The 21,650-nt window shown below is 62.9% G+C and overlaps 1 protein-coding gene across 4 annotated transcripts in view; it reads right to left on the reverse strand.

Annotated features, from left to right (window-relative positions):
* NSMF (NMDA receptor synaptonuclear signaling and neuronal migration factor) overlaps positions 1-21,650 on the reverse strand; it is a 51,912-nt gene that overhangs the window by 13,077 nt on the left and 17,185 nt on the right. For 2 of the 4 annotated variants that reach the window (XM_075905233.2, XM_075905231.2), the window contains exons 3-7: positions 11,482-11,961; positions 8,571-8,646; positions 6,266-6,334; positions 3,243-3,295; positions 526-615 (exon numbers count right to left, since the gene is read on the reverse strand). In XM_075905233.2, coding sequence (XP_075761348.2) covers positions 526-615; positions 3,243-3,295; positions 6,266-6,334; positions 8,571-8,646; positions 11,482-11,961 — 768 coding nt within the window. The remainder of the gene's footprint in view (positions 1-525; positions 616-3,242; positions 3,296-6,265; positions 6,335-8,570; positions 8,647-11,481; positions 11,962-21,650) is intronic. The other 2 variants (XM_089772842.1, XM_075905232.2) reach the window with 1 other exon arrangement.

A 21,650-nucleotide genomic window follows, 5' to 3' on the forward strand; every position in this document is an offset into this window, starting at 1 on the left:
TGTGCTTCCACCCCAGTCTGGGCTATTTCTAACCCCCGGGACAACAGCCCATTTCAAAGGCAGAGGGAGGACATCCCAGTGTCTGACCCCCTACATGGGGCACTGACCCAGCACGGGCAGGGCTACTCTGCAGGCCTACAGGACGCCATCTCGGCTGTACCCATAGACCCAGACTGCCACCCGCTGAGCTGCACACATCTCCTGCGCTCCGAGTCCCCGCCAGCCTGCGAAAGCTCGGCCCTGGCTGCTGGGCCCTTGCGCGAGACGCGGTGCCTGGGGTGCTGACGAGCGGCCCACGGGGCAGTGCTGTGCAGTGGTTAGCCCTTAGGGAACGGGGAAGCAACGGCAAGTGGATGGGCCCCACTTTCCTGCGGGTTCACTGTGCAGCTGACACGCAGCAGAGGCAAGTCACCCGGTGCAGGCAGTGGTGCAGGCAGTGGTGGCGGAAGGACGCACGGTCCGGTGCCGGCTGACGCTGGGCTGGCAGCTCTGGCCGTGAGGAAGCTCCAGGGTCTCAGAACTCACTTTCTCGGGAGTCATGGAAGGAATCCGCTTTGACGGGAGTCGGGTCGCTCCAGGACCTGCTGAAGCTTCTCTCGCGCCGCTCGCCGAACGCTAGGAGCAAACCAAAGCGGGGCGTGGCCAGACTGCAAAGCAGGGGGAGAGCCCTGGGCCGCAGCACCAACGAGCAGGAGCACCCGCCTATTGGTTCTCCCCGGGACAGGCGGGCGCCAGCCTAGGGCGAGGGCAAGGGCAGGGCGAGCAGAGGCAGCAGTTTCTGCACAGACGGGCGTGTGGGTGTGAGGCACGGAAGGGGAACTGGCCGTCTGCCCCGCACGTCACTGCGCAAACGTGAGCGGGTGAGCTGCAGTTCCCAGCTCTCTGTGCACGGCCCTCGCCCGTTTCTCTGGAGATTACGGGAGGAGCCTTGTTATTTGTTGGGGTGCAGCCCTGCACGGGGGGCACACCTGTGGGGAGGGGCACGTGTGGGGCCTGGTGACCCTTCTGCCATCTCAGTTTTCATTTTTGAAGCCTGTCTCTAGCTCTCCTGGTTGTGAAGAAAACCTTGAAAACCAGACCTGAGCGCTGCCCACAAGGTGCCTGCCTGAGTCTGCAGAGCGCCCGAGACGGGTGTCCCCAGGGCGCTACCTCGGCTGCTGCGGCTGCACCGGTCACTTCAGTACCCGGCCTGCTCTCAGGGGCACGACTGACGCACCCAAAGGGCCCTCAGTCTCGCTAGCCCAGGGGCTGAAGCAGTGGGCTGGGCCAGCACAGGCTGGGCCCTGGGGAGTTCTCTGGGCGCTCAGGCAGTCTCCCGCAGCCCACTCTGGAGTGCAGGCTGCTGGAGCTTCGCTCCTCTGGAGCCCGGGCTGGCGAGGAGAAAGCCCAAGCGGCGCTCGCTTGCGGGGGAGCAATGGCCCAGAGCAGAGGGTCGGCCCTAGCAACGGCGGCTCGTTCTCGGCAGGCCTCGACCAGCAGCCCCACAGCCCCCAGGGGGAGCGACTGGGCCCCCCGCCTGTGAGCTGCACCCGCCATGCTCCTGCCTGCGGCAACGGCCCCAGGAGCAGACTGGCCCGCGCCCGGCAGGCGTCTTGCACATGCTGGCCTGAGGGCCGGGCCGACCCCTCTGCTGCTGGCCAGCCCACTGCCCTGAGAGCGGCCTCCCTCAGGGGGCCCCCTTTTGCCTCCTCCTGGCCGCCATCTCCGCCCTCCCACGTATGGCCCCCGGCCCACGGGTGGTCCCCTCTGGCGCTGGCTCCTGGAGGCAGGAAAAGCAGCAGGACGGCCCTGGCCCGGGGCTCAGCGCGGCAGCAGTGGGGAAGGCCGGTGGGAAAGCAGCCTGCTCTGAGGACCCTGCGCCACTGGGCCCCGGGGCAGGGGAGAGAAGGCGCCGCAGGGCCCAGCCCTGCACAAGGCACCAGTGACCCTGAGCCTGGGGGCAGGGTTGGTGGCGCCTACAACTGGCCACTGCTAGCGGGGGGTGAAAGGAGGGGCCCTGAGTCTGGGTCCAACTTCTGAGATGCACCTCAGGTTGCCGTGGCAACTGCGGGGGGGGGGGGGAGAGGAACAGCTGGCAGCTGCACATCTGCTTCCCCCCCTCAGCAGCTGCTGTCACCAGCCCCTTGTCCCCCTCCAGTCCCCTCGGCTGTAACTAGTTAACTGTTGAGCTCCCCACTGCCAGAGCTTAGATCCTCTGAGCTTAGATTGGGAAAGCAGGAGGGGAGGGAGCAGAGGCGGGCACAGGAAGGGAGGGAGCAGGGGAGGCGCAGGAAGGGAGGGGGCAGAGGGGGGGAGCAGGGGCGGGCGCAGGAAGGGAGGAGGGAGCAGAGGGGGGCGCAGGAAGGCAGGAGGGAGCAGAGGGGGGAGGGAGCAGGGACAGGCGCAGGAAGGGAGGGAACAGAGGGGGAGGGAAGAGGGGGCGGGGGGGCAGCAGGAAGGGAGGGAACAGAGGGGGGGGAGGGAGCAGGGGCAGGGGCAGGCAGGAAGGGAGGGAGCAGAGAGGGGAGGGAGCAGGGGCGGATGCAGGAGAGGGAGGGAGCAGGAAGGGGGAGGGAGGGAGCAGGGGCGGGCGCAGGAAGGGAGGGAGCAGAGGGGGGAGGGAGCAGGGGCGGATGCAGGAAGGGAGGGAGCAGAGGGGGGAGGGAGCAGGGGCGGGCGCAGGAAGGGAGGGAGCAGAGGGGGGAGGGAGCAGGGGTGGGCACAGGAAGGGAGGGAGCAGAGGGGGGAGGGAGCAGGGGCGGGCACAGGAAGGGAGGGGGCAGAGGAGAGGGGTGAAAGGGACTGCTCAGCCGGGTGGGCTCATGAAGTCGCCCAGGCCCGTTGCTGGGCCCCATGAAGCAGGGATTGGCCTTCTAGCTTTGCTAAGCGCCCTCATTAGGGAGCCAAGCCCGGCAGCGCAGCCCCTTTGGGGGCTCATCTCCAGCCCCAGGGAGCCACGGGCACAGCATGGACCCTGCCCATCCAGCCGCACAGGGGATTCCTAATGCCACGCCAGGCCACGCGGCTCCCGTAGAGCCAGCGTCACACTGGGGTGCACAGGGCTTGGCAGGGCAGCCGGCCTGCTCCTCTCGACAGCATTGTCAGGGAGTAAAACCCCTTCTCAGGGCCTGTGCCGGGCCCTTTCCAGCCCTCTGTTTGCAGCAGGCAGCAAACCAACAGCTGGTTACGGGGGGGGGGGTCTGGCTCCTCAGTACCCTCCCCTGGCACTGCCCCCCCCCGCCAGGCCTGGGGCGCTGACTCACTCTGTGCTTTCACCCGGCGGCTCCCCACCATGCGCAAATGCTTCCGAAAGTTCCTGAAAGAAAAGCAAGAGCAGCTCAGGCTGAGCGCGGGGCAGCACCCGCGTCCCACGCAGCAGCGGGGCAGGTTGTGGCTCTGCTGGCTAACTGGGCCTCTTCCAGCAGGCCCCTGGGATGCACAGGCAGGGAGCAGGGACCCCGGGGGCACAGTGGGCATCCTGATACGTGGTGGCTGCCCCCAGGCCCAGATCTCGGCGAACCTGCCTGCGGCTGCAGCTACAGCCCGCACAGGAGCCTCCCGGCCCAGGCTGCGTGGGGCTCTGCCCGAGCGCCAAAGAGGGGTGGGAGCAGCGATTGGCGTCACCGCTCGAGTGGGGGCCGAGTCCGGGGGCCCAGCCCCTCCCTCGGCGTCCGCAGCAACTTGCCAGCGCTGCGCACCCAGCCACTGCCAGGGCTCCCCACAGCCGGGCCCAAGCCGGTGTCAGTCACACCTGCGGGAGGATGAAGGAACGCCCCCCCCCATTTCAACGCGCTGGGCTGGCTGGCTCCCTGGAGCGCCCGTGACACGCCTCTGGCTCACGGGCTACACCCCCTGCACTCTGCCAGCCCGGGGGGAATCCCTCCCAGTCCACAGCTCTACCGGGAGGCCACATTCGCCACCCAGGGTCAGGCCACGGGCTCCTTTGGATGGGTATCCAGGCCAGCCCACCGCTGCCATTCAGCCACATACACCTGGAGTCCTGCTACTGGCCAGGGCCTGGCAAGCAACGGATCCAGTCACAAGGGTGTAATGGGTATGGGGAAGTGCAGCTTTCACGTCTATTTCACCAGGGTAATGCACAAACGTTCGCACGCCTGCCAGAGCGAGCATGCACTAGAGCTACCCAATGCTCATCTCCTGCCACCAGCTGTGGCATTAGCAAAACCCGCCCTGTCCAATGGCCGCTGCCCTCGCCAGGCCCCTGGGGCAGCCTCTGCAGTATCGGAGCATTCTCGAGCTGCGGTGAACGCCGCGAGCACAGCCTGGCCTGTGCCCCGGGCACGCCAGAGGAACCCCGAGCAGAGCCGAGAGCCGACTCGGAGGCTCTTGGGGGGCTGTGTCCTGCTGCCCACAGGGGAGCAGCAGAGTAAACGGATCCCTTCCCCTACCTCCCCAGAAAGAAACGCTCTGGAAAGGGAGGACAAGATCTAGGCACCAGGCTGGACCCCCCATCTGGGCTGACGTGCGCCTGAGCCCACGAGGCGCAGCGGTGCCCTTTGCAGGCGGAGCAGTCACAGGTATGACGGCGCCAGGCCCAGGACGCGCCGGCCTGTCAGCGTGGAGGGGAGTCGGGGTGAATTCCCAATGCCTGCGCAGCCCAGGGACGTAAAAGCCCCTTTACTCGGCTAACTGGTTACACGCTGTTTGATCGGTTAACCAGCTAAGCGCCCCTGCCGTGGACGGGGGTTGCTCTGGCCGAGCTAGACTGCCCCGTCCGCGGGGGGCGCTGCCTCACTCACACCCGTCGCAATCTGATCGTCTCGTCTAAGCTGTCGAAACTCTGTCAGTCCAGCCGGGCGCAGGAAGTCCCCGTTGCGTTCAGAACCGAACCAGACGCGGTTTCTCTTCCTATCGCTCCTTGGCTGCCAGCCCCAACCTGCGCAGCCACAACTCCAGACCCGGGGGCACCCACCCCCAAGTCCTGCGAGAAAGCTGCAGCCCGTCCCCAGGAGCAATTTCCCAGCCTGCGCTGCAGCCAGGGCAGCCTGGACGGAGGAATTGCCACGCTCCATAGAAGCCCTTTCGGGTCCCTGGAGAGATCAGTGGGATTAGGAGAGTTGTGCAAGTTCGCTGGCTTCTCAGCAAGATCCCCAGGGACTCGACCCTACCCCCCTCGTGCAACATTTTACCGGGCAAGTGCCACGGCCCTTCCACCCCCACAGCTGCTGCCGGAGGGCCCAGAGCTCCAGAGGACACGCCCACGAGTGCCACGCGCCAAGGCACAAGACCAGCAACATGCACGCCCACGGCCCAGATGCACTGCCCTGGTCGGAACAATGCTGCAGCTCCAGCTGCTGCTCACATTCCTCCCGCCAGGGGAACGGCCTCGCAAAGAGCTTCATGGCACGGCACGGCCTGAGTCCAAAGCAGCAGCCGCATTAGCCAGAGAGAGCCCCAGCAAATCCACTTTACTCACTGCAACCAAAGCCCCTCTCGGTCCGGCCTGCTCCCACCACCAGGACCCCTCGCTCTGCCCTCGACTGACGGCTCCGCCACCTTCTCGGGGGCCCAGTAACTGGCCGACCTGACTGCTGTGTACAACCACGGCTGGTGAACAAGGCACGTGCTGCCACGCAGGGGGACACACGCCACCATCTAGGCTCCTCTGAGCCTGCTCTTTCTTTTTAAAGAGACACTGTTTAGTCATTTACAGGGTCTTTGTCTTTCTTGTTTCTCTCCATTGCTGCTGAAAAAGGAAGCTCTGAAAAGGAGTCTAAACAAGGCCTTCTCCTCCCTGCCAACTTCATCCGTTTGTGTTGGCCCTCCCCCCGCTCAGGTCTGAATTTTTCTCCCTCTGTTTTGAATGGAACTGCAGCAAATATGGCTGTTTTTAATCGCTGACATCAATACAGAGACTTAGCCTGTCCCGCCAGGTGCCAAAAACGCAAGCATGCTGGTGCACTCGTGACAGTAGAAAGTTCAGCAACTGAACTTTCAGCATTTAACTGGCCGTCAGCGCACATAGTTAATGAAAAAATATAATTAATTGCCTCAAAGTTACGCACCTTCAGTTCCGAGTCTTAATACCCTGCCTGTTTTTCTTTAGAGCTACTTGACTGGCTACCCCTGTAAGAAGACTGGCGACTGGCTAGCTTGCTGACCATTGACTCACTGTCTGCAGACTTGCAGCATGGCCACCACCGGCATCCTCACTAAACCAGCCACACAGGCAAGGAACAACCACCCTCACCATCGTCAAGCGTCGCTGATGACGCCCAACGGGCCCATGCAACGCCAGGCAAGGTTACAGGGAAACAGGCCCTACCTCTGAATAACAGCTGCCGAATCATTCTCCCGTTTCCGTCTCTTCCTCTCTGCGTAGCCCCTGAACGCCCTGGGAAGCCATCGCAAGCCATTAACCGACTACATGGCTCTGGACGGAAGACAACACGAGACAGACAGACAGAGAGAGCAAGCTCTCGCCAGACGGAGGGGCACACTAAAGCGCTGGCCACACGGAACCAGAGGCAAGTCCAGGGCTGGCTGAGAGCAGACCATCAAACCGTTCGGCACAGGCTGCGCACAGCTGTTACCTGAGGCTGGAAGGTTGCTGCTCCCAAGCTAGCACAAGGATGCCCAAAGTAGGGTCTGCAAAACGGCTGACGCTAGCCTCCTCCGTACGCAGTCAACATGCCACCGGTGCCACGCAACACCCAGGGGCGCTGGAGCCACGTGCAGGGTCGGGCGCCGAGAGCCGCTGAACTAACCTGTCTGATAGAAACACCCCCGCGCCCCTTGTCCCACCTGTCCTGCTGGATCGAGCTGGGGCCTGGAGGCGCCATGGCAGAGGGGCAGCCCTCAACCACCTGGCCCGTGGCCCACGCAGCCTCCCTGTGGGGGAGCCCTGGGAAAAGGCGACGGGGGTTCCGCCCAAGCAGCGAGCACAGGCCGTACTTACGAGATGCTAGCGATCCCAGGAGCGGCAGAGGAAGGGAGAGAGAAGAGACGTGCATTAGTGCTCAGCCCGGCTGGCCATTCTGCGTGTCGAACCCTCCTCACCAGGCACGGAGGAAACGCCCCTTGAAATCCCCCTGCCCGTCAGAGCCTGTGAGAGCCGGACTCCAGGCCAGCACACGGCCTGTCACCCCGAACTGGCAGGAGCCCAGCCAAGAGCACCACGTCCGCTGCCTGGACTCTCCCCATACGCTGGAGCAACGAGCCAGTCGCCGGCAGAGCAGCCGAAGCAGGGACCTTGGCCGGACTAGGAGCCTCCGCAGGTTTGCCTGGACTTGCTCTGCCTGTGCTGATTGGCCGTTTGCTCCAGCTGTCTCCCCATCACCTGCCCCCCCTTACACCCTGCATCCCACATGGCCCGGCTCAGCCCCTTCCCTCGCCTCTGCCCTCCAGGGACTGAGCCCACCCCAGTCACCCCACCAAAGCGAACCCCGGCACGGCCCTGCCGCTTGCCATCATCTGCTGGTGACGGCCAGGGTGCTCCGGCCCCGCCCCGGGCTGTTTGGCGCGGCCACTCCCTGCACAGCACCTAGTGACGGCGCCTGGCGTGGCCGACCCTTGGGCTACTGTAATAAACACGCCCAGTAACCAAACCCCGGGATCGCCTTGTGCCAGGGCGACGGAGGCTCCAAACTGTCTCTTGCCCTGCCCTCTCCACAGCTGCCTTAGCCGCGAGCTCCTCCTGCACTAGCCCTACTGCTCACCAGCGCGGGGCGCAGCCGCCCTGGCGTCAGAAAACTGGCCCCCGACGGTTCTGGCCTGGCTTCGGGTATAGCCCAGGGAATGAGTGCAAGGCCCGGGAGTGGGCAGGTGCCTAGGGGGTCGAGCTGGGAGTCGGGGATCAGAGCCAGGGTTGGTGCCGGAGTCAGAGCTGGGGATGAGCCGAGGATCAGACGTGGAGCTGGTAGCCAGGGACACAACACAGGGGCAGGGACAGGGAGAGAGGCATGACAGCTGTTCCCAGGTCTGATCTGATCTCTCCTCTCTGGCTAGTTTCTCTTTGTCTCTCTTACTCAACTGCGGGCCCTGCCCCAGCGCGGAGACCCGGGCCCTGCCAGCGGCGACAAGAGCAGCCACCTCCCAGGCGCTCAGCTGAGGCGGCAGCAGCAAAGAAAGCAACCGAGCTGATTCCCAGCGGCAGCGACCTGGCAGACAGCTCTCGCCACAGGCCCCACGCCCGGGGCATGGCCCAAGCTCCAGCCCAGAGCAGGCGAGAAGGAAGTTAACTGAACGGAGGGGCAATGCATGCGTCAGAGGTCGCTCCGGAGTGCGAACACGACACCCCCGGGACCGGGACAAGTTCCAGAGACCGAAGTGCTCCCTGTGCTGGGCCATGTCGGCGGGAGAGGCTCTCCTGCTGACGGAGCTTCCGCCTCTTGCGGTGCCCACGGGGGTGTCGCGGTGCCGTGCAGACCTGCCCCGAGCGACTCAGGGAAGGAGTGACAAGCCTGGAAGGGGGTAAGAGCGACTGGGCGAAGGACGAGGTCAGCCCTTCCCGCCCTCCGCGCCCAAGCGTGCCGTTGTGCCAGACGCGAGCCGGGACTCTCCCCTGCGATCACGCCCGGCCCCCCGACCGCGAGGCCAGAGGCTGGCGCGGCAGCAGCCGTTTCACTTACGCTTGCATAGTTGTGGTAGCGGTTTGGAAAGTGAAGAGATTCTCCTTGGGGAACCAGGTGCGAACAGGGACGTCATCTGGAAGAGACAGAGCTCGCACTGAGTGTCCGGCAGCGAGACGGAGAAAAGCCTCGGGGGAGGCCATGTTAGTCCGCACCCTTCAAACGGCGAGTGGGCGCCGGAGGGCATGCTGCCGGTGCTACATCGCTAGGTGCGCGGGACTGCCCTCTTCCCCAGGCGCAGGGAGATGGGCCCTTTGAACGGCCTCCCTCTGCACCTCTTCTCAAACAGCCAAACAGGCCTGAAGGCTGCAGGTCCTTTCCGCTGCTCGGAAAGAATCCCGGCCAGTTTGCTGGCTCTCCCGTGCCCACCCACATCGTCTCTCGCCTGCTGCAGCAATGGGAAAGGGCAGCTGAGCACGTGTCTGACCCAGGAGACGTGTGCATCTGCCCTGTCTGTGCACACATCACACCCCCGGCTGCACCTCTCCGGTGTGTCCGCCTAGCGTGGTACCCGGGAAGCCATCCCGCGAGGAGGAGAGAGGGGACTGGTTCCCCTTTCGAATTCACAGGGGAGTCGGGCCGCCCCGCGACACCCACACAACCAATCGGTCCTCTGCGTATAAACGGTGCTGCACCAACCAACGGCTGCTTTTCCCCAGCTCCCTTGCTGGGCCTCGATCGCCGGGCTGGCTGCGTCCTGCCTGCCTCGGGGCCGGGGGCCTGATGGGCTGCGATTACACCCTGGAGGCGTTCGGCTGGTTTGGTCAAACCAGGGAGGCTCTGCCAAATCCCCGCGAGCAGCCGGGATGCAGGGAGCCCCGAGACTCAACCTGCTTCCCAGGACACAGAGGAGGTGACCTGCCCCCCTGCTCCCGAGCCGCGGCAGAGAGAGGGGCGCGCCGGCCGGGCTGGGCGTCCCCGCAAGCCAGGGCTGAGCACCGGGCATCGGGCAGCGTCTCCTCCACTGGCTGAGGGTTCCCGAGGCCTGGGCCGCCCTCCGTGTGGACCAGAGCTCTCCGCGCCTCAGAGCAGGGCAGTCCACCCGCTCCGAGCTGTGAACACCAGCCTGGCCACAAGCAGCCGAGGCGCGGAGCTTCCCCTGGCGACTGCATTAAGCACCTGCCTGCACTGGCAGCCGCCGGACGCCCTGGGTCACTAGCCCCAGTGACGCCCTCCCGAGACGCCAGCCCGACTGCCTGCCACCCGCACCTCCAAGGCCAGCAGATGCACAAGAGCCCCAGCTCTGGAATGGGTGCCAGCATGAAAACCCAGCTGAGACTGGGTCGGACTGGCCTGGAAGGCAGCACCCCTGCAGGGCAGGGCAGGGCAGGGCAGGGCAGGGCAGGGCAGGGCAGGGCAGGGCAGGGCAGGGCAGCACCGGCATCCAAGGGAACCGGGGTCTTGCTGCAAGGGGCAGCGTTCCGACAGCTTTTGCCTTGCCATGGAGGAACACTTTGCTATGCCCCATTTCACTCCATTTTCCACCCGGCAGCCAGGGGCTCCCCTGGGCTGGGATTCCCCAGAACCAGGGTGACCCCACTGGAGGCTGGAGCTACCGCGCTTACGGAGACGCAGCGGCAGCTTGGGGCGGAGATGCTCTTGCGTGATGGGCGTGAGCTCTCCCACCGGCTTAATCACCTGCTTGCGTCGGCACTCCCCCACGGCCACGCCGGGGCTGGGGCGTGACTCACGCTGCCCGGGGGAGGCTGCGAAAGCCAAGCCCAGATAAATCTGTCAGGGGCCCCAGAACAGCTCGTGCGGCGCAGACCCAGGCTAACACGGCTGCCTTCCGAGTCGTACTGTGACCTCACACAGCCATGACACAAAGCGACCCTCTGCCAGGGCGCAGTCACGGCTGAGAAAAATAAAGGGAAACTTCTCAGCTTTTGATGAAAGCAAAATGCTGCCGTTTGCCAGTGTGGGGCTCTAGGGGAGCAGTTCTCCACATGCTGGATGCCCAGAGAAAAGCGCGGCTCTTACTGGGGGCTGCAGCGTGGGAAAAACCAGGGGCTTTTCTCTCCAATCGCCCAGGTATGAATTTTGGTGCCGAGGCTTGGACGTGAGATCCCTCGCCTGATCCTCCTGACATTTCGCATGCTCGCACATGATCAGGGCAGAGCCAGCCTGGGAGCTCCCTCAGATTTGCTTCTCCTTGCAAACAAGCCCTGAGCCCCCCGTAGCTAACCTGACACCTGTCTCAAGAGCGGTGCTGCGTGCGAGAGCCGAGCGCACAATGTCAGCGCCTCTGACACTGGCGCGGACCCGGCAGAGCCAGAGGCAGCGGCACATGTTGAGTGGAACATGCGCACAGGTCACGGTGACGAAAACAACGTGACGAAAGCTTGAGAGTGGAAGGGAATCAAAGGGCTCGGTGCCCCAGACGAGGACTTTCCGTCACTGTGCCTGAAGAGGGGCACGGTGTGCGGGGCAAGCAGGCCGCTGGGGGGGAGAAGGCCAATTTTCTATATCTAGCCAGGCGTTCTGCAGGGGAGCCCGGCACAGCGTCCCTGCACCCACCGTAGCACAGCCCAGAGCTCTGGCGGCCTCCAGCAGACACGGTACGCCATCCCCTGGCCACTCAAGGGGCTCTGGCGCTCACTGGTAGGCTGTGCCAGGCCGGGAGCCAACAGCCGGACTCCCATGGCCACCCGGCTGCGCTTCCGGCAGGCTGCCTCCTGCTGCCAAACACAGGATCCCAACAGTGCAGCCTCCCGACTGGCCCACTCGACGCTCCCTGTTCTGCCACCTCCCCCTGCCCAGCGCTGGCACCACGCGCCAGCGAGCCCGGGCGCTACGGGCCCAAGCCCTCTCGGCCGGTCCCTGGAGAGTCCTGTCTGGAGCACGGGAGAGGTGCAGCAGCCCGTGTCAAAGGGCCCCGCCCCGCCCCGCCCGCTGGGCACACGACACTTACCAGACACTCGGTCGATACTGTACATCCGCTCCAGCTTCTTCCTGCGCCAGCCGGTCTCCCGGGACTGGTGCTGCTCCAGGTCGAAGGAGTGCTGCGAGTGGGCCGCCAGCCGCGCACAGGTGGGGCACTCCCTGGAGCCCTGCCGACCGCCTGCCCAGCCCTTGCAATGCCTGCCAACGCTGTGGGAGCTGCCCGCGCCCTGCAGGGCCCGGCCATGGGGGCAGGCCTCACGGCCGGGGCCTTTCATCACCACCAGCTCCAGGCTCTCGCTCCCGTGGTCTGACAGCATGGGCCGCTCCCCGGAGATGGTGTACACCCGCGCCGACAGCCCCTCGCTCGGCAGCTGCTCCGCCCGCTCCTCCGAGAAGCTCCGCTCCAGCTTGCCATCGGAGAGGACGGACAGCCGGCGCTTGTTCTGAGCCGCCTGCTGCAGCTCGGGGGAGTCTTCCTGCCCCAGGTAGGAGTCCGCTAGCAGGTGATCTGAAACAGAGGGCAGACGCTGTGGGCTGGGGCCTGGTTCGCTGTGTGGACGAGGGAGGACAGATACACCGGGACCCGCTGCCCTCGCACGCCTCACGCCTGGGGCCGACCCAAGGGGCAGTTCTGCTTTGCAAACTGGCTCAAGGAGCACACCGCGGGCCCAGGCGTTCTTTGGGTGCCGGATCGCTTTCTGCATCTGTTGTTTAAAAAGCAGGAGAGCAGGAAGCAGCAGTTCTCTGAGTGCCCAGCAAATCCAGAGGAGCTGACCCCCACGGTGAGGGAGCCCTGTGTCAGGGGCCCAGCAAGCCGCCCTCAGCCCTGCTTGTAAGCCGCCCGGAAAGGAGGCAGCAACACAGCTCTGCGTGGCGTGAGGAGCCGACGCCCGACGGGGAATCGCAACGTAACCTCGCTCAGAGCACGGGCACGGGGCCAGGAGATCTCCGACCCATTCCCAGCCCCGGTTACTCGTTCGGGGAAAAGAAGGGGCGTGCCCGGCCAGAGCCTTCCTAAAGGTGCCCCCAGCTGCCTCCCCCGACGGAAGGAGAAGTGCGGGGAGACAAACATCCAACATGGCCAGCGAGGCACCGTCCGGCCTGCTGGGACGCTGGATGGACCCTTCCTCCAGCAGCTCAGCACCCACGGCCAGCCCTGGAACCAGCCTCCGGAGAGCAGCAGCTGGCCAGGAGAGAGGGACAGAGACCTGCAGGGAGGCATCTGCAAACAGCCGACTCCACTGAGTCCTGCCCCCACTTCGCCCGTTTGCCTTTCGCCGCGGGGCCCCCGGACCGGTGCTAGCGACAAGCGAGTGGGACAGTCGCTCTGGGCTCTCGGGCTAACGGCAAGCGGGGTCCTGCCCACGCAGCGAGGGGTCTGCAGCACAGACAGCCCCGCGGGACACGGAGCAGCCCAGCCGAGATCCCTCCAGCTCGCTTCACTCGTGACGTAGGGAGACCTCGGGGATCCTGCAGTTTTGCTGCCCAGGGGAGCTGGGGGCATCTTTTCATGGCATTCACTGGCAAATCGTCTCGCTGCTCCCCGTGAGCCCCGGCGACACCACCAATGCGCAGGGTGGAGGAGGAGCAGTGGCCAAGAGCCCCACTGCCACGTGCACCACGACCACAGAGAACAGCGCTACCCCGGACAGTGCCTCCATCGCCCACCCACACGCCCAGGGTCACTCCAGCAGCTGTCACTCAACAGCAGGCTCCCTTCCCCTGGACCCAGACACTAAGCTAGTTCGTTACAAGCTCCCAGACGCCACAGCGGAGAACGCAGCCAGGCCCGGAGGAGGGCGCCCTCACACCCGTCTCTGCTCCAGCAAATCCCCCGTGAACAGAGCCAGCAAGCACACACCACGCTGGCAGCTCTGGCAGGGGTTACACACCCCATGCCCTGGGTTAAAGCTCCCACCCGGACAGAACACAGAAAGACCCTCGCCCACCCACAGGCTACCGGCCGGGATTGAACACGACATCACCAGGCTATTCAGGGAGATACACGACATCAGCTACACTTCCCGGCGAGGCCCAGGCAAGCCTGCAGATGGGCATGAATAGTGTGAATTTCAAATTCTGCTTTGAAAACTTGGTATCCACCCTGCAGTCTGCCAGGTTCCTCTGGATTTACACCAGCGTAAGTGACGGCAGAGCTGGCCCGCGATACGAATCGCCCTGTGAGCTGAAATAACCGCCGAGTTAAACTTCTTGTGAAACGATTCCTAGTACTAACTACAGGCAGTCCCCGACTTACGCGGATCCCACGTATGTCGGATCCGCACTTACGAACGGGGCTCTCTCGCCCCGGAGGTCGAGGTGGCGGATTGCTGCTGCGAGCTCCGGGGCGAGAAAGCCCCGTTCGTAAGCTGCTCCCGGTGCCCCTGGTCTGCTGGAGACCGTCTCCAGCTGGAGACCGCTGTGGCTCTGCTCCCCGTGTCCCTGGTCTGCGGGGGGGGGGGGGGGGGCGGGGGGGCAGCTAGTGGGCCCCCCTCCCCCAGCAGACCAGGCTTTTGTTGTGGACCCTGGGGCAGAGCAGCTGGGGCGCTGCCGATTGGTCCTGCAGCGCCGCTCTGGGCGCTACTGGACCAACCCGGCAGCACCCCAGCTGCTCTGCCCCAGGTCCTGATTCAGCCGCTGCTGGTCAGTTTCAGCAGTGGCTGAATCAGGACGCCTGGGGCAGAGCAGCTGGGGTGCTGCTGGGTTGATCCAGTAGCGCCAAGGAGCGAGGAGCGGTGCTACTGGAGCAACCCAGCAGCACCCCAGCTGCTCTGCCCCAGGCGTCCCCAAGTCAGCCACTGCTGAAACTGACCAGCGCTGACTACAGGAAGCCCTAGGCAGAGTTGCTCTGCCCCAGGCTTCCTGGAATCAGCCACTGATCAGTTTCAGCAGCAGCTGACTTGGGGAGCTTGGGGTTCTTAAGTTGAATCTGTATGTAAGTAAGAACTGGCGGTCAGTTTCAGCAGCGGCTGAATCTGGATGCCAGTTCCGACTTACATACAGATTCAACTTAAGAACAAACCTACAGTCCCTATCTTGTACGTAACCTGGGGACTGCCTGTACTCCAAAAGTGGGACGGGCCTTGCTCTCGCTGTCACTGGGGTGGCTCTCGCCTGGCCCGGATTAACAAGTGGCTTGCTGCTAAAGAGCGAGGAGTTTCCACACCGAAATAGCCTTCGTCTCTGCCTGCCACCCCATGCGCCGTCACTCACCCCATGGGTCTTTCTAGCCAAAGGTTCAGCATCTTCCAAAACAGTCCCATTTGTCAAGGCAGGAGAAACATTCAGATGAAAAAGAATTCAGGGAAAGTTTGACTCCACAGGACAGTTAATAATGAAAAAACGGGGTCTCCGCCCACGAATCCTGCTCAAGACGCATCCCCGCTCTTGCCGCTCTGCCGTGGCTGTGGGCGGGATCACTCCGTGTTGTGCACTGGGCATGGCAGACATGGCTCAGCTGCCAGGTGGCCGGGCAGAGGCAGAGAGCTGGGTGTAGGGTCTGTCCCCCCAGGGGAGCCAGTCACAGCTGACAGGAGGCAAAGCTGAACTAACCCTGGGCAGTGATGTGCACTGCAGGGAGCAGAGAGGCAAGAACCAGGAGATTTCCGGACCTGCCTTGGTAGCCATCGGAAGCAGACCACTGGTCCCACCCTCTTCCTATCTCAGAAAGGAGCCACGTTCGTCTGGATCTGCAAAAACAACCAGCAGTCCTGGGGCACGCTGGAGACTAACAGATTTATTGGGGCATCAGCTTCCATGAGTCAAACCCACTTCATCAGAGGCATGGACTGGAAATCATGGGATACGCGCCATCCTGCACCAGCTGTTAGCTACAGGCTAAACGGGACAGCCTCTGCGCCGCCGGCTACACGGACACACAGAGCAGGAATGGGAACGCACAGACGCAGAAGAGCATTCCGACCTCGGGGCACTCAGCAACAGGCTGAACAGCAGCCACCCCACAAAAACCCTTCCCTGCCAGACTGCCAAGAGAAACAGCCGAGCCGCAAGTCATGGGCAGAGTGAACGTGCTCAAGCTCAGATGAACAGGGCCTGGGAGTGGTTGTCTCCCTACAAAGGCCATTTCCCCTCTCTTGCCACTCACACCTCCCCACCAGCTCCTGGGACCGAGCCACGTCCGCCGACTGAACCGGCCTCCTTAACACTGGTCCTGGACGTGACTAGCCCCTCTCTTGACACGCTTGTCCACAAATACCCCTGCCTCTGCCATTTCCTGACCAAGTGGGTTTTACCCACGAAAGCTTCTGCCCAAATAAACCCTTTAGTGTCTGAGGGGCCCATGAATCCTCGTGGTAACTGCTGCTCAGTTTCATTTCATCTCCACATCCTTCCTGTCACCTCTCCCAAAACCACTGCTCCACCGCAGCCACACCAGCCCCGGGCGCTGGGTCCTGCCCGCTCTCTGGGCAAATGGGAAAGGTGCAACCTGACTAGTTCTCCTCGCTCTAGCCCCCTCTGCTCCCTCCTCTCCCCACGCACACTAAGCGGCCGCCCTGCAGAATCCCACCTGCAGACCGGCATAGGAGCAGGACGATCAGGGCTCCGGAGCGGATTCCTTTTCAGCCCGATTACTGCCCCGACTGGCAAGCCGAGGCATGGCACGTGGACTCGAACTCGGAGCCAGACCCCGGCTGCTCTTCACAGCTCTCCCCAGAGCAACGCCGACTGACACCAGCTGCCGACTCCTGCAGAGGCCGCTGATGCCAGGCGGTGCCATCTGTGGTGGGTTTTGTAACGGGGACGCTGGGAGCCGGCAAGCACAAGGCTCAGAGCAAAGAGCAGATGGCAACGGAGGTTACTCAGCTGCCCAGCACTGTCCTCTTTCCCTAGTGCCTTTGCTCGTCCTGCGGGGCAGTGGGGCAGGGCCCAGGCTCTCACTCCAAGGACCCCCCCCGCCTTCGTTTCTCTCATGGTACCAGCCCGTGGGAAGGTACGTGGGGGCGTGTGCAGCTAGTCTACGGAGCCAGGGGCGCAACACGTGGGCAACGCTCCCTCCCCACTGCCTCCACCAGGCCCGCCAGAGGGGGATAAAGAGGGCAGGTTCCCAGCGTTTCAAAGGGATCCGGAATGCTCTGGCAGTGGCGGTGGCCGGAGCCCCGGGACCCTTTAGCATTCCCACCAGGGATGTTAAATTTCGATTCACAGGCAGTGGGATTTCCATCGACTATTCGATTGGTCGATGAGGACGGGCGCGGCATTCCGCCTTTGAAACGTGCCTGGAGCCGGGGCCAGCGGCGTCCCCCACTGACCCTGGGATCCATGCGGCGCTTCCGCTTCGAAACGCCCTTGTCCATTTCCCAGTTGGATCGCCGCCGCTGCGCCCCTGCCCCTTCCCACGGAGCTGAAGGGAACTGGCTTTTAAACCGGCTCCCCCCAGCACCCGCTTAACTCCTCTTTGTGACAGAGGCAGCAGGGCGGGAGCGTCTAGCCGCTTACATCCCTGATTCCCACGACAGCTCTGAGCGCCGCAACGGGCGCTCTGCACAGCTCTGCGGAGGGAAGTGCCGTGGTCTGGGCAGCGACTGCCCTCGGCCCCGCCCCTTGTGTCTGAGGCTCCGCCCCTCCTGGAGCAGAGCTGGCCCCACCCACCTTGCTCCCAGGCCCACAGTGGCTGTGGCCCCACTGCCCTCCAACAGTTTAATTAGCCCACAGGCTCTTGAGATGCGGGATCTCACTAGGCACTCGTCCAGTGCCGAGCACACTGCAGGCTTCAGGGCCCGACCACAGCGTAAACAGTGAATAGTAGAGAGAGCAACCCCGGGGCTCTCTTCAGAGCCCTAACCTGCCTGCAGGTCTCCCCAAGGGAAGCCTTTCACATGCCAAGGCACAGGCAACGCAGCCGCACACCCAGTGCACCCCTCCTCGCTGGGCATTCCCATGCACACCCAAGATCCAGTGCTGCCCGGGGACAGGTGCTCTGGAGCCAATGCAGCACAGCACGCGCTTCCCTGCAAGCACTTCGTTTGCTCCACACAAGCCAGAGGGACGCCTCCGTATCGGAAAGGGAAGCGCAGTTTGCAGACGACAGCCAGAAAGCTGCGGAAGCAAACCCGCCGCGTGCAGACAGGCCAGCATGCGGCCTCTGCTTGCGGGGACAACGAGAACTCGCACCCCCAGAAGCCCCGTTGCACTGAACGGACAATGGCCGTCCTACGCGGGCCCTGCCTGTGGGGCACCCGGGCTCCCTGCGCAGGGAGTAGCCCTTCCCGGGCTGCCCGGGCCCACTGGGGACAGAGGCTGCTCCAGACGAAAGCAGCCCCCGTTTGTGGTGACCCCCTGTGGGGCTGGAGCGCCTCTCCAGGACCCGTGAGCATTACCCATTTCGGACGATGCTGACTGACTAACCGGGGAAGCCGGTAATAGGGTTTTACGCCCTATTCAGTAAGTCGCTCCCGTCGGGTTTTACGCCCTATTCAGCAAGTCGCTCCCGTCGGGTTTTACGCCCTAGTCAGTAAGTCGCTCCCGTCGGGTTTTACGCCCTAGTCAGCAAGTCGCTCCCGTCGGGTTTTACGCCCTATTCAGTAAGTCGCTCCCGTCGGGTTTTACGCCCTAGTCAGTAAGTCGCTCCCGTCGGGTTTTACGCCCTAGTCAGCAAGTCGCTCCCGTCGGGTTTTACGCCCTAGTCAGTAAGTCGCTCCCGTCGGGTTTTACGCCCTAGTCAGTAAGTCGCTCCCGTCGGGTTTTACGCCCTAGTCAGTAAGTCGCTCCCGTCGGGTTTTACGCCCTAGTCAGTAAGTCGCTCCCGTCGGGTTTTACGCCCTAGTCAGTAAGTCGCTCCCGTCGGGTTTTACGCCCTAGTCAGCAAGTCGCTCCCGTCGGGTTTTACGCCCTATTCAGCAAGTCGCTCCCGTCGGGTTTTACGCCCTAGTCAGCAAGTCGCTCCCGTCGGGTTTTACGCCCTAGTCAGTAAGTCGCTCCCGTCGGGTTTTACGCCCTAGTCAGCAAGTCGCTCCCGTCGGGTTTTACGCCCTAGTCAGCAAGTCGCTCCCGTCGGGTTTTACGCCCTATTCAGTAAGTCGCTCCCGTCGGGTTTTACGCCCTAGTCAGTAAGTCGCTCCCGTCGGGTTTTACGCCCTAGTCAGTAAGTCGCTCCCGTCGGGTTTTACGCCCTAGTCAGTAAGTCGCTCCCGTCGGGTTTTACGCCCTATTCAGCAAGTCGCTCCCGTCGGGTTTTACGCCCTAGTCAGTAAGTCGCTCCCGTCGGGTTTTACGCCCTATTCAGTAAGTCGCTCCCGTCGGGTTTTACGCCCTAGTCAGCAAGTCGCTCCCGTCGGGTTTTACGCCCTAGTCAGCAAGTCGCTCCCGTCGGGTTTTACGCCCTAGTCAGTAAGTCGCTCCCGTCGGGTTTTACGCCCTAGTCAGCAAGTCGCTCCCGTCGGGTTTTACGCCCTAGTCAGCAAGTCGCTCCCGTCGGGTTTTACGCCCTAGTCAGTAAGTCGCTCCCGTCGGGTTTTACGCCCTAGTCAGTAAGTCGCTCCCGTCGGGTTTTACGCCCTATTCAGCAAGTCGCTCCCGTCGGGTTTTACGCCCTAGTCAGCAAGTCGCTCCCGTCGGGTTTTACGCCCTAGTCAGTAAGTCGCTCCCGTCGGGTTTTACGCCCTATTCAGCAAGTCGCTCCCGTCGGGTTTTACGCCCTAGTCAGCAAGTCGCTCCCGTCGGGTTTTACGCCCTAGTCAGTAAGTCGCTCCCGTCGGGTTTTACGCCCTAGTCAGTAAGTCGCTCCCGTCGGGTTTTACGCCCTATTCAGCAAGTCGCTCCCGTCGGGTTTTACGCCCTAGTCAGCAAGTCGCTCCCGTCGGGTTTTACGCCCTAGTCAGTAAGTCGCTCCCGTCGGGTTTTACGCCCTATTCAGCAAGTCGCTCCCGTCGGGTTTTACGCCCTAGTCAGCAAGTCGCTCCCGTCGGGTTTTACGCCCTAGTCAGTAAGTCGCTCCCGTCGGGTTTTACGCCCTAGTCAGTAAGTCGCTCTCGTCGGGTTTTACGCCCTAGTCAGCAAGTCGCTCCTGTCGGGTTTTACGCCCTAGTCAGTAAGTGGCTCCCGTCGGGTTTTACGCCCTATTCAGCAAGTCGCTCCCGTCGGGTTTTACGCCCTAGTCAGTAAGTCGCTCCCGTCGGGTTTTACGCCCTAGTCAGCAAGTCGCTCCCGTCGGGTTTTACGCCCTATTCAGCAAGTCGCTCCCGTCGGGTTTTACGCCCTAGTCAGTAAGTCGCTCCCGTCGGGTTTTACGCCCTAGTCAGCAAGTCGCTCCCGTCGGGTTTTACGCCCTAGTCAGCAAGTCGCTCCCGTCGGGTTTTACGCCCTAGTCAGCAAGTCGCTCCCGTCGGGTTTTACGCCCTAGTCAGTAAGTCGCTCCCGTCGGGTTTTACGCCCTATTCAGCAAGTCGCTCCCGTCGGGTTTTACGCCCTAGTCAGCAAGTCGCTCCCGTCGGGTTTTACGCCCTAGTCAGTAAGTCGCTCCCGTCGGGTTTTACGCCCTATTCAGCAAGTCGCTCCCGTCGGGTTTTACGCCCTAGTCAGCAAGTCGCTCCCGTCGGGTTTTACGCCCTAGTCAGTAAGTCGCTCCCGTCGGGTTTTACGCCCTAGTCAGTAAGTCGCTCTCGTCGGGTTTTACGCCCTAGTCAGCAAGTCGCTCCCGTCGGGTTTTACGCCCTAGTCAGTAAGTGGCTCCCGTCGGGTTTTACGCCCTATTCAGCAAGTCGCTCCCGTCGGGTTTTACGCCCTAGTCAGTAAGTCGCTCCCGTCGGGTTTTACGCCCTAGTCAGTAAGTCGCTCCCGTCGGGTTTTACGCCCTAGTCAGTAAGTGGCTCCCGTCGGGTTTTACGCCCTATTCAGCAAGTCGCTCCCGTCGGGTTTTACGCCCTAGTCAGCAAGTCGCTCCCGTCGGGTTTTACGCCCTAGTCAGCAAGTCGCTCCCGTCGGGTTTTACGCCCTAGTCAGCAAGTCGCTCCCGTCGGGTTTTACGCCCTAGTCAGCAAGTCGCTCCCGTCGGGTTTTACGCCCTAGTCAGCAAGTCGCTCCCGTCGGGTTTTACGCCCTAGTCAGCAAGTCGCTCCCGTCGGGTTTTACGCCCTAGTCAGCAAGTCGCTCCCGTCGGGTTTTACGCCCTAGTCAGTAAGTCGCTCCCGTCGGGTTTTACGCCCTAGTCAGTAAGTCGCTCCTGTCGGGTTTTACGCCCTAGTCAGCAAGTCGCTCCCGTCGGGTTTTACGCCCTAGTCAGTAAGTGGCTCCCGTCGGGTTTTACGCCCTATTCAGCAAGTCGCTCCCGTCGGGTTTTACGCCCTAGTCAGTAAGTCGCTCCCGTCGGGTTTTACGCCCTAGTCAGTAAGTCGCTCCCGTCGGGTTTTACGCCCTAGTCAGTAAGTGGCTCCCGTCGGGTTTTACGCCCTATTCAGCAAGTCGCTCCCGTCGGGTTTTACGCCCTAGTCAGCAAGTCGCTCCCGTCGGGTTTTACGCCCTAGTCAGCAAGTCGCTCCCGTCGGGTTTTACGCCCTAGTCAGCAAGTCGCTCCCGTCGGGTTTTACGCCCTAGTCAGCAAGTCGCTCCCGTCGGGTTTTACGCCCTAGTCAGCAAGTCGCTCCCGTCGGGTTTTACGCCCTAGTCAGCAAGTCGCTCCCGTCGGGTTTTACGCCCTAGTCAGCAAGTCGCTCCCGTCGGGTTTTACGCCCTAGTCAGTAAGTCGCTCCCGTCGGGTTTTACGCCCTAGTCAGTAAGTCGCTCCTGTCGGGTTTTACGCCCTAGTCAGTAAGTCGCTCCTGTCGGGTTTTACGCCCTAGTCAGTAAGTCGCTCCTGTGGGGTTTTACGCCCTAGTCAGTAAGTCGCTCCTGTCGGGTTTTACGCCCTAGTCAGTAAGTCGCTCCCGTCGGGTTTTACGCCCTAGTCAGTAAGTCGCTCCTGTGGGGTTTTACGCCCTATTCAGTAAGTCGCTCCTGTCGGGTTTTACGCCCTATTCAGCAAGTCGCTCCCGTCGGGTTTTACGCCCTAGTCAGCAAGTCGCTCCCGTCGGGTTTTACGCCCTAGTCAGCAAGTCGCTCCCGTCGGGTTTTACGCCCTAGTCAGCAAGTCGCTCTCGTCGGGTTTTACGCCCTAGTCAGTAAGTCGCTCCCGTCGGGTTTTACGCCCTAGTCAGTAAGTGGCTCCCGTCGGGTTTTACGCCCTATTCAGCAAGTCGCTCCCGT

This window comes from Pelodiscus sinensis, chromosome 23 (assembly GCF_052426305.1).
Source record: "Pelodiscus sinensis isolate ZL-2025 chromosome 23, ASM5242630v1, whole genome shotgun sequence".
NCBI classification, from domain to species: domain Eukaryota; kingdom Metazoa; phylum Chordata; order Testudines; family Trionychidae; genus Pelodiscus; species Pelodiscus sinensis.